Source organism: Mandrillus leucophaeus, unplaced genomic scaffold (genome assembly GCF_000951045.1).
Source record: "Mandrillus leucophaeus isolate KB7577 unplaced genomic scaffold, Mleu.le_1.0 Scaffold209, whole genome shotgun sequence".
Lineage (NCBI taxonomy): Eukaryota > Metazoa > Chordata > Mammalia > Primates > Cercopithecidae > Mandrillus > Mandrillus leucophaeus.
The window spans coordinates 3,613,515-3,629,110 of NW_012102132.1; the positions used below are offsets into that span (position 1 = coordinate 3,613,515).

At 38.8% G+C, this 15,596-nt stretch overlaps 1 protein-coding gene across 4 annotated transcripts in view; it reads right to left on the reverse strand.

The window, feature by feature from the left end:
• CASK (calcium/calmodulin-dependent serine protein kinase (MAGUK family)) overlaps window positions 1-15,596 on the reverse strand; it is a 405,996-nt gene that overhangs the window by 219,573 nt on the left and 170,827 nt on the right. For all 4 annotated transcript variants that reach the window (XM_011980193.1, XM_011980192.1, XM_011980191.1 and 1 more), the window contains exons 4-5: window positions 11,349-11,426; window positions 5,509-5,581 (exon numbers count right to left, since the gene is read on the reverse strand). In XM_011980193.1, the coding sequence (XP_011835583.1) occupies window positions 5,509-5,581; window positions 11,349-11,426 (151 nt within the window). The remainder of the gene's footprint in view (window positions 1-5,508; window positions 5,582-11,348; window positions 11,427-15,596) is intronic.

The window sequence follows — 15,596 nt, forward strand, 5'->3', positions numbered from 1 at the left end:
AAAAAAAAAAAAAAAAAAAAAAAGAAAGAAACATCAGTAAGGGAGAACAAGAGACTACGGAATGCTTTAAGAAATCCACAATGTCATGCCAACCAGTGTTCTGTGATGAACACAAATTTGTCATAGTCTGGCTCTAAACAGGTAAAAGGAGAACTGAGACCAGAAGGGAACCAAAAAGCAGCCAGGCGTGTTCACACAGGTTAGCAAGGAAAACCATTTAAAGGAAGCACACTCAGAAACACTCTGGCCTCTGGCTGAGTGTTTGTGTGACTGGGGTTTGCACAGTTCTGAGAACTAAAAACAGCACCCAGACCTTCTGGGCAAAGGCACCATTTAGAATAGAAAGTGATTGTGTGTAGCAATTTGCATTCTCAGAGAAACTGTTTCACTTCAACTTCAGTTATTAGAATTATACATGAGTAGGTCAGAGTGACAGAAAGGTCTAAAACTAAGTCTCCCCATACCCTCATGATGTAAGCCTACCTGCAGGAGTTAGGAGAGAGGAGAAACTTCCACGAACTCTCAGTGCTTAGTAAAGCCCATGAAAGAAGGCAAAGAGCCAGGAGTTGCATTTACCTTGACAACTGTGCTATTTCTTTCTAAAGTACTTTTAATTCAAGGGTGAGAGGAAGAAAAAAAAAGTACCAGAAACATAACGAAAGTTTTCACATTCTTTCACAAGAAAAAGTAGAATTAAAGGGAAGAAGATGACAGAAAAAAATAGAAATTTATATGCATGCCTTAATTAATACCTGTAGGGAGGCAAATCTTGAGAATTATAAGTCTATTAATGACAGCAGGCCTTAACCAGGGACAATTTTTGTGCCCCAGGGAACATTTAGCAATGTTTGGAGACATTTTTGGTTGTCACAACTAGGGGGAGATGCTACTGGCATCTAGTGGGTGAAGGATGCTTAGCAGCATCCTACAATTCCCAGGACAGCCTCTCACAGCAAAGAATATAGCCCAAAATGTCAATAAGTATGGCTGTGGGGAGGCCCAGTACTATGTTCACACATCTCTCGAATTTCAAAGGATTATGTGATTGCTTTTTATGCAATTTTATGTGAAATTGCTTCTTCAGAGCAAGCAGTTCCCAAAAACAGATCACATGGTACCATATACTCAAATCTAGCCAAACAATCCTTTTAAGTACTCAGTTACAATGATTACAAAAGGAAATGCCTTTAGTAAAAAAGTAAAGAAAAAAGTATTAGTAAATATAATAATAGGATCCTTGGGAAATGTAATGCTTTTGGATCATATGCCAAGAATTATGAGAGAGAAAAAGAGAGAGAGAGAATGAGAATATTCTTGGCTAGATGAAACAGATGATAAAATAAATTTTTCTTAGAGAAATAAAACATTGCAATGCTCTTCTATTTTCTTTATTAAATATAAGGGAAGAAAACTTAGACAAAAACTTAACTGCAGAAACAAAAACCTACATACAGATAAGTCACTGAATATATATCTGAATGGAAAGAAAAGCTCATAGGTTGCTTTATTGGCAAAAATATTAACAAATCAAACCAAGTGAAAATTTACATTATTAGCATGTGAAATGTATTGTTCTTGAAGTTTCACAATGACCGCTATGTTGGAATACCCCTGTAACAAGGTCTTGAATAAAACTAAGTTTTACCTAGTTTACCAAAGTTATATTAGGAAATCCTATTGACATAATCTTCAAAATATATCAGGAATCTAACTAATTTTTTATTTTTTTACTACCTCCACTGCTACTACTCTGGTCTGAGCCAGGCAGGATCATCTCCTGTCTCCTTTTTACTCTCCCCTTTGCACATTTTACCTCAGCCACACCGGCCTCCTTGCTGTTCCTCAAGCAGGCTACTTGTGTTCCTGTCTTTCGGTCTTTGCACTGGCTGTTTCTTTTACCCAAAATGCTCTTCCCTCAGCTATCAGATTAGCCCACTTCCTCTCTTCCAAGTCCTTGCTCAGATATCATGATCTCAATGTGGCCTGCTTTGACCACCGTATTTACAAAAGCAAGCCCTTCTCTGGACACTCCCTAACCTTCTGACTACTCTAGTTTTTTCTGTGATACTTTTCACATTCTAGCCTACTACCTAGTTCATTTCTGTTTACTGAGTATTGTCTCCCTGAACTAGAATGTCAGCTCCATGAGGGCAGTGATTTTTGTCCGTTTTCTTCACTGACGTAGCTCCAGTTCCTAGGACAGTGCCTGCCACACAGTAGGCACTCAATAAATATCTTTTGGATGAATGTCTTAAGAAAAATACACCAAAATTAAAAGTTTTCAATGAACTAAATGTGAGTATTTTATTCACCCATGTAAAAATGTGTGGATTTCAGCTTCTGAAATATAAAGACCGGGCGCGGTGGCTCACGCCTGTAATCCCAGCACTTTGGGAGGCCAAGGTAAGAAGAATGCTTAAGCCCAGGAGTTCAAGAACAGCCTGGGCAACAGGGTGAAACCTTGTCTCTACAAAAAAATACAAAAAAAATTTAGCCAGGTGTGGTGGCGCACACCTATAGTCCCAGCTACTCTGGAGGCTGAGGCATGAGAATTGCTTGAGCCTAGGAGGCAGAGGTTGCAGTGAGCCGAGATTGCACCACTGTACTCCAGCCTGGGTGACAGAGCGAGTCCCTTGTCTCAAAAAAAGGAAAAAAATAAAATAAAATAAAAAATCAACATTAATGTGTGCTCTGTGTTGAGTGTGTCTCCCAACTGAACAATGGCAATTTTTGGGGTGGTTTCTTCTTACTAATTTGCAGTTTGAGAATTATTTCTTTTTCATTCTTTGGCATGTTTCTATGTGCTTCCTCTAAATTATTTAGCATGTACTTTAGAAATAATAAACTAATCTAATACACTCCAATGTAAGACTACTTTTGGGCCTTTGCCCAAATTCCTTCTGCCTGAAATGTCTTTTTGTCTCCATATAACTACCCCATGATTCAAGACCAAGCTCCAATGTGACCTCCCCCCGGAAATTTCTCTGACCTCATCTTTTAATGATACTTATCACCTTCTACCTTGCATAATAATTATGTCTGTCTAAAGGTGGCCACCAACAAGTTCTTCCATCCTTGTATATATCTGGCACTCCATCAATCAAAATATGAACCTATGTTTCTTCCCCTTTAACTCAGACTAGCCTTGTGACCTTTTTGTGATGTATGTTTCAACTAATGAAATGCATAAGATGTGACACAGTGTCAGTTTGCTTCAGGAGGCCTAACACCTTCCATTTTTGCTCTTTTGGAACCCTAACACACTGTCTTGCTGGACATAGGGCCACGTGGAGAGAGAGAGAGACGTTTTGAATGAGAGACTGCAAAGAGTGCCCAGCCAGCTCCCAGCTGTTCTACTCACTTCAGTTGAGATGCCAGAAAAATGAGTGAAGTCTATGTGGAAACTAGCCATGCTACGTCACCAACGTCCTGTGAAACAGAATTGAGCAGTCCCTATCAAGCTCTGCCCAAACTGCAGAATTGTGAGCAACTAAGCAGCAGTTATTGATTGAAGTCACTATGTTTTAGCATGTGTTGATCTGCTGCCGTAGATAAGAGATGCCCAGCCTTATCTCCCTACTGAGACCATAATACTTTTAGGGCTCCAAGCACAGTAATCTCTAAAAAATAGGCACTCAAATATTTGTTAAATAAATAAATCAGAAGGTAAATTAAAAGGTGAGGTCAAATTATCTACTTTTGGATATTATTTAGTTTTAGGTTGTCATATCAAATACCATTGCTAATCAAAAGCTGACTATATTATTGAAAGTATTACAGTATAATATGCTGTAAATCATTGTTTATTGTATGATGCTGATATAATTATCTTTCGAGAATAATTGATTCAACATAAAATTGCCTCTTGAGCAAAACAGTTCTTAACATAATGCTATTACATGAACACATTTTAGGTTTTTAAATTACTATTTTTTTCTTGTATATATTTTAGAATATATACAAAGAGATATATTTTACTCTCTACATATGAACTTTCTTACATTAATTAATGCAAACTAATTGCACAGCAAGCTACTACAGTTGACAATTTCCCACCTTTTACCTTTCCACACTTTTATTTCTCTTTGGATAACTGAAGAACACTTTTTTTTTTTTTTTGAGACGGAGTCTTGCTCTGTCACCCAGGCTGGAGTGCAGTGGCACAATCTCGGCTCGCTGCAACCTGCGCCTCCTGGGTTCAAGCGATTCTCCTGCCTCAGCCTCCCAAGCAGCTGGGACTACAGGCATGCGCCACCATGCCCGGCTAATTTTTGTATTTTTAGTAGAGATGGGGGTTTTACCATGTTGGCCAGGCTGGTCTTGAACTCCTGACCTCAGGTGATCCACCCGCCTTGGCCTCCCAAAGTGCTGGGATTACAGGCATGAGCCACCGGGCTCGGCCAGAATACTTTTTCATAAAGGGGGACCCACTGAGATGCTCGGTGTTGAGTTTTGATAATAACAATATCATTTTCTTAACACATCCGAAAAGGATGAATGAGATATTTTACAACTAATTTACACTAATGTGTATTTTGTACATTTCTCCAGTGATTTTCATTTGCTATTAAAATATTTTACTAGATGGTTTTGGAATTGCTCATGCTTTCCCTCAGCTTTTAACTACAAGGATTTCTGTGAAAATTTTCCAAACATTATAGACACTTTAATTAAACTCTGCTTAATTTTCTTAATCATTTAAAGTATTAAATACATTGAAGAAGCCAGGCCTTTAATAATATATCTCGAGGGAAGGAACGCTATGTCTGCACATGCTGGAGGTTAGAGAAAGACCAGTGACAAAACATCAGAGCTTAAAAGTGTAGCCCAGGGCCAAAGGGACCTCAGGGGCTCCCTAGTGATTCTGGGCCTTGGGAGAAGCTAGGGATCAGGAGGAAGGCCTATTGGTCTCGTTTCTTGCCTCCCTCTATGTTTGGCTTGACACCGTTAAAAAACCAGGAACTGAGAGTTCTCATTAACCCGATACTGGGATCAAATAGGCAGAAAGACTGAATAATGATAATATTGGTATTCCAAGCATAAAATCGTATTATATGTATAATTATGATTTCATACTATATTTAAAAACTATCTGCAAAAAAAAAATGCTGACTATTCTGCATTGTAATATTATGAAAATATGTGTATGATTAACTTATACTATATAAACCAAATTCTAATTTTTCCCCCAATTAACTCAGTATAGGATATTGTTTGGTTTTTCCTATTTATTGGATTTTTCATTTCTCTCACACACACAATGGCAAAAGAGAAATAATACAATTTTAGATTGCATGAATACTTTAGTAAAAATAAATAAATTGAAATTATAGTGTTCCTAGTTAAGAATTAGTACAATGACTTCCCAAATACAAAGCAGTTCAATACATTTTTACTTATAAGTAAAATTAAGATGTTCTTCATGATAATATTAAAGAATTCTTGATTATCATTGCTATATCAGCATTTTTTCACAAACATTAAAGTTAGTGATAACAAATGACTTACCTTCACATCCCTGTGAATTATGTTATTATCATGGCAGTAGCGTAGAGCTTCCAGTATCTGTCTCATATAATGGCTGTAAAAAACAAAAGAAATCTAAAAACCGTAAACAATTTTTATTTTAAAACTTAATATACAGTGCTCCTAGTTTATAACTCCCACTCTCATATTAGCTGTCCATGGCCACATTTTATTTGAGCAGACAAGATGGATGTAAAGTGAGGCTTAATAATGAAAATGTTGGCAGACTCACAAGTTTATGGGCTTCATGAAGAAACAGTATGCTCTATATTTTCTAAGCTATCTAAGTCAAAAGAATTACACACCGTTCATAAGTAAATTTGCTTTGCAAACTAAAAATTCAAGCTTAAAACATGACAATTTTTTTCCTCAATACTCAGGTAATTCTACTTAAACTGGACTGCTGTTATGTAAACAGTGCTCAGGGCTGCCCCAAGGATTCAGACTAGAGCGGTGGGAGCCTTTGATCTGCCAGCAAATAATAAGATGCTCTCCATCTTACTTCCATTTAGCTGTGAGGACAAATGAGGGAAGAACGGCCCTTATCAGACAATTTCCTTTTGTAACATAATCAAGTTTTAGTTGGGGCTCCCTTGAACTAAGTGGAGTTAGTTCTAGGCACATGTCCTAGAAAGCCTGACTCCTTACATGGCCAGCTGAGGATCCCTCCTGGAGCACAGGTGAGAACAAAGAAGAAATCAGCATTTTAAAGAACAGGCATTAAAAAATGGTAATGGGATTAACTAGCAACCATGTGTGACAAGAACAGTTGATTCAGTACTACTTTAGGACCGCCTTCTATTTCTAAAGTTCTTCTATAATTGCCCTATTACTCTTTCTCTGAGTATCTGTTTCATTTTCTGTATTTTATTCCCTCTATATTTGTCTTTCTCTTTTCTTCCTATTATCCCCCTTCTTTTCTCATTTTTTTCCTTTTCCTTCCCAACCACCATGACAGAAATGCAACAGACTTAACACTGTTCATTGTATAATATTTATAGAATTTTGTTTTGTTTCCAGATCTTACATTTCTGATACAAGTGACCTTGAACATGTGTATGTGACTCAGGAAAAATTAAAAAAAAAAATCCCTATTCTGGCTTTACAATTAAAAGACATTTCCATCAAGTTCCCTCTTTGGCATGATACCATCTGATCAAGCTCACAGGAGTATTCCTCTAGTTAGCATATGCATTATTTCATGTATTACAACTAATTGGAAGGGTTCCATTTTAAAAATGAAATGTAGGGGAAAAAAACAAAAACAAAAACAAACCCAAGCCTTGTTCCTGTACTAATCACAGGCTCCTTACAACTGGGCTGTAAGCCAGAGAGCTAGGCTCACGTAATCATTACTTCTGATGTTTAATTTATCTTACTTTGCAAATGCACATATAAGGGGTTGTGCTCATATACTCTTTGCTTGGGCCATTGTAGCCTGTAATTAAGTTTTGTTTATTTTTTATTTTTATTTTTTGAGATGGAGTTTCCCTCTTGTCTCACAGCCTGGAGTGAAGTGGTACGATCTCGGCTCACTGCAACCTCTGCCTCCTGGGTTCAAGCGATTTTCCTGCCTCAGCCTCCCAAGTAGCTGTGATTACAGACACGGGCCACCACGCCCTGCTAGTTTTTCTATTTTGAGTAGAGACAGGGTTTCACCATGTTGGCCAGGATGGTCTCAAACTCCTGACCTGAAGTGATCAGCCCGCCTCAGCCTCCCAAAGTGCTGGGATTACAGGCATGAGCCACCATGCCTGGCCATAAGTTTTGTTTAAATGAGGGGTTGTTAACTTGGTGTTGTGGCCCATTACTGGTTCAAATCAGGCTTTGGAGGATCTGTAACCCCTTGAAATGGCTAAGAGACTACACCTGTCAAAGTGCTTTGTAAACTAAACCATGCTACAAAGGTTGAGTCATTATTATTACAATATTATTATTGTTAAGTTCAGTCAAAGGTTTAGGAACAGCTTATTTGTCCATCTAGATGTCAACATGGAAATAATGGGTAAATTAAAATTAGTTAAAGTGGACATAGCTTGTACCTACAGAATGAACTATTTGGGATACAAAGCACTGAGACAGTCACCTAAATTATCTTTAACCTAAAGAAAATTCCTATCTTAAAGTCTCATAACACAAAACAAAACTCAATGAATGAGGATTTTTTCATTTGCATATGAGAACACTCAATTATTTGACCCAAACATACGTACACAGCAGAATCTTTGCGGTGTGTGTGGAGACAGTAGAACTATTTTTCTCCCCAAGTTATAACAGAACTGAACTATCTTTCTCCACCCTCCCAATCATGATCCTGGGAGGCAATGCATGTCAAAGTGTGCAAGCAGAATAAAATAAGAACTAAAATCTGCCCAAATGTTCTAGAAAGTTGCTGACTAAACTTTTAATCAAAAGATTTCACTTCATGAAGCATCATAGGGACCTGTGCTTTCAGAGAAATTCAGCAATATATTTGTTTATCTTTCCTAAGGATCAGCAAGATAACTCCATGGAAGAAAAGAGCTGGCCAGCAATGCATTTACTGCCTTTGGAAGGAGGCATTTCAGGGGTGCAGCATGGTAGAAGAGAGGTGATTCAGTCTGCTCTTCTTGTCAATGCAGGTGACAAAGCCTAATGCTATTTGCTAGGCAGAAGAGACCTTATCTCTGAAATGCCCTTAACAGGATATCTCTGGCTAAGGATTACTATGGTAAGTAGAACATGGGATCTCTGAGGCACAGATGGCTTCCTGGAGAATGTCATGGAGCTATCCAAATCTCTGGGGTGTAAAATAAAGATATTTGCAATGCTCCCCTTTGTGTGTGGAAACTCACAAATCCCAGTATAAACCTCATCTATTCTGGGCCAGAGGTGCATTTCTGAGGCAGTAAGAAGTGACGTGGGGGGCTGCCCTTCCCTTCTCTCTGCTTCACTTGAGCCTTCTGATTGCCTGTATCCTTGAAATTATTTAGTAAAGCTTGGTACTAGTTAAGAAGATCTCTGAGAGTTTGATTTGATAATATGATCTTGTGTGTTAGCTCACTCCACAACTCATCACCCCTGAAAGGATGGAGGTAATCACTAATTGGGTTGCATTAAGGACTGAATACAGTTTTACTTTATGCCATGCTTTGCTGCTCCTCTTGAAGCTCAGCCAGCTGGAGAAAAACAACATTATCAATTTGATTACTTGGTGTCTCAAAGTCTTCTTGCAGTCGGTCTCACTAGAATACTGATACAAGCTAAATTTCCTAACAATAAATCACAGAATCAGCGAGGATGAAAAAAGATTAGAAGTCATCTGTCATTAAACCAATGGAGGAATCTATGCGCACTTGTTGCATGGTCATTGATCCTCTGCAATAGGAAACACACATAATAATACTTTCTGAGTCTCCGCCTACTTTTTTTATTGTTCAGAGGAGGAATCTTTAATAAACTGCCTCCAAACCTCTCTCTTTGCAACGTCACCTACTGGTGTCAATGCTACTCTTTTTTGGTCCACTCTGGAAAGTTCGTTTCACCATTTTAACAGCTTATACAGGTGGATTTAAAAAATCGACAGGCTTTCATTTTGATGTGTATAAACATCTACCTTTTCTATAAATCTCAAGATTAGGAGAGACCACAAGTCATGTCATTATATGACATCATCTCTTCACACTACCATCCTGCCTATCCTGACACATAGCCCAGTGGCAGAGATAGGCTTGAAGTTAAGAAAAAGCAATATAGATTACTGGGGACCAGAGTAAAAGTGGTACTGGTTTCACATCAATCCTGTCAGCATACCTGCCAGGTATCCCAGTGTTATTGTGGTTCAAGAAGGAAAAAAAATCTCCTTCTTCCACTGAGTTTCACTAGTATTGACTATTTCTGGTATGAAAGAATGCTTTAAAATTTTGAGAGACAAGGAAGAATAAAAATTTAAAATTGTAATAAAAACTCAAAATAATAGAAGATAGGATTAAAAAAACCCCTAGAATGTGCTTTAGAGAACATGGCACAAAAGAAAAGAGGATATTTAGCTTCAGTTCTACCACGTATAGATCAGAAGCCTAAAGAACACACATAAACTTTCATTTGCTCCTTTGCCCTAGCCCCAGCAGTACAAAAACACAGCGACCACACATTGAGCATATTCTTTATTTTGTGCTACAGCCATGGCTGCTCCATCCCTGAGACTAGGTCCCTTGCTCTTCAGCTAGAAGGAGTCAGGGCAATGAATTTGAAGACATTCAAGTCATGCTGAGCTCAAAGCTGTATTAAGGTGGTCTCCAAGTTGTTTCCAGCTATGTTTGTCTAAGATGCTATAATTATAAAAGAAATGATAAGACAGAGGAAATCATTTAATATAACTGTTTTTCAAATGATAGAAAGTTTTCATAAATCCTAGGCTAGGAACGGGAGTTCATGCCTATAATCCAAGCACTTTGGGAGGTTGAGGCGTGCGGATCACTTGAGGTCAGGAGTGATCAGCCTGGCCAACATGGTGAAACCCCATCTCTATTAAAAGAAATACAAAAATTAGCGGGCATGGAGGTGCATGACTGTAATCTCAGCTACTTGGGAGGTTGAGGCAGGAGAATCACTTGAACCTGGGAGGCAGAGGTTGCAGTGAGCTGAGATCACGCCACTGCACTCCAGCCTGGGCGACAGAGTGAGACTCCGTCCCCCTTCCCCGACCCAAAAAAGTTAATATGTTTGTGAGTTTGAACCCTTCAACATATTATGCCTGGTGACTAAGGAGGGATGCTGTATTCCATGTATTAAAAAGGCAACCTACAGCAGTGGGTAATTATGATATGATTGAATGTAACCAAAACAGAAAGCTGTGTTGCTCTAAATTTATAAGCAAGTGGCCCAGCACGTGCATGGCTCCTGCGATTTTTCATATTTACTTCTTATTTTGAGTCATTAGGTCTTTACAACAACTTCTCCACTTAGAACAAACAGCTGCCATTTGATTGGTAGGTCTCACACTGGCCTGAAGCAAATATATTTTTTAAAATGGTGCTTCTATTTCTCTTCCTTTTACTCTTCTTTATTTTTCGTTAATTATTGTGAGATAATTTGATATCACTAAAAGGCAAAATGAAGAACTAATGAGGCAGATTTGCTAAAACAAAAATAAAAAAAACCCAAGTAAAATTCTACATAGTTCCTGAGCTATTAGATCCCCGCTTCTTGTACAAAAATCATCACAAATGGGAAAGATAGCAGTACTGAAAATGTAAGCTTGTATTATAAACCCATGTTTTTATTTTATTCATTTATTTTTGAGATGGAGTTTTGCTCTTGTTGCCCAAGCTGGAGTGCAATGGCGCAATCTCGGCTCACTGCAACCTCCTCTCTGTGGCCAGGCTGGAGTGCAGTGGCGCGATCTCAGCTCACTGTAACCTCCGTCTCCTGGGTTCAAGCGATTCTCCTTCGTCAGCCTCCCGAGTAGCTGGGACGACATGCGCATGCCACCACGCCCAGCTAATTTTTGTATTTTTAGTAGAGAAGGGATTTCACCATGTTGGCCAGGATGATCTCGATCTCTTGACCTTGTGATCCGTCCGCCTCAGAGTCCCAAAGTGCTGGGATTACAGGTGTGAGTCACCGTGCCCGGCCCCTATAAACCCATGTTAATAGATAACTCATTGTTCGGTATTTTGCATTTCCAGTGACTATCAATTCTACTAACACATACTAAAACAGAGATGTTCCTTGTAGCAAAGAGCAGCAGTACGCTCTTATCAGTTTGTCATGTGATGTCTTTGTCATTTTCTTTTTTTACTTTCACCTTGACCTCTGGGGATTAGATATACACTACATACCTGGCTACAGCTTCACTGTACACAAAACCAGCGTCCGCTCGCTTTACGATTTCAAAACACAGATCTGCTCCATCCATACTGTAAAGAAATGTGAAAAAGAACATAAGAAAAGAGGAAATTCCAGGAAGACAACACTGAAAGTGAATACATTGTAACTAAGTTATTAGTTGGTTTACTGCTAAGGATTATGTTATTTAAATCTCCTTTCTTTCAATGAAATATAGACATAAATTACAAAGGGCATGATAGTCATCTTCACATTGAAAATCTGCAGGGAAAGAAACAGGAAGAACAGGCTAACAGTAATATCAAATAATATGAGTATATAAAATTGACTATAAATTTTCTTTAGGTTTTCACAAAAAGAAGCATCAGAAAATAGCAATGCTAGGGTTGTGTGCATATTTTAAAGTCAAATTCCAAAAATATTCAGTTATGTAGCATACAAGGATTTAAAAAAAAATCTTGCTATTGTTATTACCACCAAATGGAAAAATTCAGGCTATATGCTGTGGAAGGAAAAAACAATGACTTATATATAAAATAAAATGTATTTTTGTTTGCACTGCCATTCCCAAAGTTCATTGCTACAAACATATTGTAACACACAGATGTGTTGGTAACACAGTGTCATGATATTGTCTTAGAACTTACAGTTGTTATCTACTTCTCACCAGATAAGTAATGCCTCTTGTTGTCTTGGCCACACCTTGCCGCCTCTACCTACCCTGTCCACTGATGTTTCAAGAAAATCTTCCTCTCTAGGCAGAATGGTCTTATTATCACTCCCCGAGTACACCATTTTCTTTTTTACTTTTTGTATATATTGCTTTTCATTTTCAAAACCTACCTTAATTCAAGGGTTCATTCCAAACCTACCTTCCCCAGAAGCCCCCTCAATGATTACCAGCCATATTAATGTCTTCCTTTGCTTTTCATTCTATAACAACCCTATATGGTCCATAACATTTAGCACTTACATACAAACACCTCCCCTTCCCCCCACGTATACCTATATATGTATACATGAATTTTGCCATGTTATACATATTAAACTGTTCAAATATTAATAGCTAATATTTTCATAACGCTTTAAGGCTTATAACATATTTTCAAATGCAGTATCTCATTCATTCATTCAGTAGTTCAGTTTCCAATATAACTGCTGCAGACATTATACTGAGGAAATAGAAACTTCTGGAAGGGAAAGTAAAGGAACTAACATACTTCCTATTCATGAGGCATCACAGGAAGCAGTCCTTGTTATGCCTCCCCTCATACTTATAACCACCCCATGAGGTCAGCATCATTTTCAAATAATTTGTCTAAGTGAGTGGACAAGCATGTGATAGGGACAGGATTGAAATCCCTGTCTAGCTATGTCCTGTATGTGCTCTTCCCATTGATTATAGCTATATCTACTGGGTGTGCAAGGAACAAATGCACATCTTTAAGCCCTACAACAGTTCCATGATAGTGTAAAGTCCTAAAGAACAAGAAAAAACATATTTATACTACCTAATACCCAGCAAAAGACTGAGCACACTGTAGACACCTAATGAACAGTTGATTCTATTATTTGGATCTTGGTGTGGTTTTATATAAATGAATGAAAATACTTTCACATTTATACAGGCTCCAAAAACTTTACCAAGTTTCCATTTCACACCTAAGGAACATTTTCCAATGTCAAATAGGATTCTTCTCCAAAATAATGTTTACAGTGGCCGAGTCTATTACAAACATTACTATAAAGGCCTAGTGTACTCCCTAGTATGGCAGCACTCATTTTTCACCAACAGAAATAAAGCCTAGATGAAAGCGATCATGAATCTTGCTGAACAACTTTGATGATCTGTATGGTAAAATTCCTACAAGCTGAGTTGCTAGGACAAGGGGTATATACAATAACACTTTTTTTTTTTTTTTTTTTTTTTGAGATGGAATCTTGCTCTGTCGCCCAGGCTGGAGTGCAGTGGTATAATCTTACCTCACTGCAAGCTCCGCCTCCCAGGTTCACGCCATTCTCCTGCCTCAGCCTCCCGAGTAGCTGGGACTACAGGCACCCGCCACCACGCCCGGCTAACTTTTTGTATGTTTTTAGTAGAGATGGGGTTTCACCATGTTAGCCAGGATGGTCTCTATCTCCTGACCTCGTGATCCGCCCACCTTGGCCTCCCAAAGTGCTGGGATTACAGGCGTGAGCCACTGTGCCCGGCCTACAATAACACTTCTGATACACACACAACACCAGAAACAGTTTAACAATTTATACTCCCACTACCAAGTGTGAATGTGTCCCTTGCTCTACTAGGATAATGATTATTTTTTTTCATCTTTGCCAATTAGATAAGAGGAAAAAAGTCATTCATGATTGCTTTAATTTGCATTTCCTTGATTACTAGAGAGAATAAATATTTTTCATTTCTTTGTCCCATGGGGAGAAAAGAAATGCTATTTTAAAAACTGGCTGTAGTGTAAGCTGGTTGGTTGATCTATGAGGACTAAAAAACATCTCATAGTGAAGGAATCAGTTTTGCTTAGGCTTTTTCCTTTGTAATTGTGATATATGAGGGTAAGCACTATTCAACTTAGATGAGAGAGGGGTTAGGAAAAGGAGAGAGCTAAACTGATTGCCTAATGAAGCAATAAGAATTTAGGTTCTTTCTGCCATCTCTCCATGCTGCCATAATGGTGTGCATGAATGTCCTGGCCGATGCTATCCAGAGCATTAACAATACCAAAAAGAGGCAAACACTAGGTTCTTACTAGGTTGTGCTCCAAAGTTACTGTCTGGTTTCTAATTGTGATGATGAAGCATGGTTACATTGGTGAATTTGAAATCACTGATGATCATAGAGCTGGGAAAACTGTTGTGAACCTCAGGCAGGTTAAACAAGTGTGGAGTGATCAGCCCCAGATTTGATGTGCAACCCAAAGATCTAGTAAAACGGCAGAATAACCTGTTCCCATCCTACCAGTTTGGATTCACTGTATTAATGACCTCATCTGGCATCATGGACCATGAAGAAGCAATATGAAAACACACAGGAGGGAAAATCCTGGAATTCTTTTTCTAGGAATGTAATACATACTTAACAAATAAAATGCCTCAATGAACTCTGGTGTTTCCAAAAAGAATTTGGAAGATGTTCTGAGAGCTAGAGTACTTTCTGGAGGGGCCTAGAAGGGATGAGGGAAAAGACGAGGCCCTGGGGAGGAGGCAGCAAAGTGGTGAGAAGTATAAAGCCTAAGGAGGGAACCAGTCAGTGAGAAATACTTGGAAATTATTTATTGCCCTGTGCTATAATTACCAGCATGGATCAATCCATTTTGTCTGGTCATATCTGAAATACTAGTACTTGAAACGACAATATCTACCCATGTGCATACACACATGGGGGTATTTTTAGGTTTCTACTTTCTTCCACTGACTTGCCTATTCTTGCATCAAGTTCCATACCATTTAAAATACTGTAGGGTCAGACGTGGTGGCTCACACCTGTAATCTCAGTGCTTCGGGAGGCCGAGGTGGGTGAATAGCTTGAGGCCAGGAGTTCGAGACCAGCCTGGCCAACACGGTGAAACCATGTCTCTACTAAAAAAATACAAAAAAATTAGCCAGGCATGGTGGCCAGCACCTGTAGTCCCAGCTACTCTGGAGGCTGAGGCAGGAGAATCACTTGAACCAGGGAGGCAGAGGTTGCAGTGAGCTGAGATGGCACCACTCCACTCCAGCCAACAGGGCGAGACACTATCTCAAAACAAAAACAAAAACACGGATAGACAAAATAAAATACTGTAGTAGCAGATTTTAGTATTTGGCAAAATAAATCTCATTATTCTTCACCAACTTTTTTTTTTTTTTTTTGAAACAGAGTCTTGCTCTGTCACGCAGGCTGGAGTGTAGTGGCGCCATCTTGGCTCACTGCAACCTCTGCTTCCCAGGTTCAAGTAAGTCTCCTGCCTCAGCCTCCCAAGTAGCTGGGACTACAGGTGCTTGCCACCATGCCCGGCTAATTTTTGAATTTTTTTCGTAAAGACAGGATTTCACCGTGTTGGCCAGGCTGGTCTTGAACTCCTGACCTCAAGTGATCTGCCTGCCTTGGCCTCCCAAAGTGCTGGGATTACAGGCACAAGCCACCGCAACTGGCCTTCACCAACATTTTCTTATGATTTTTTTCTTCCCAGTTGACCTTTAAAATCATTTTGTCAAGCTATAAATTTTTTTTTTTTTTTTTTTTTTTT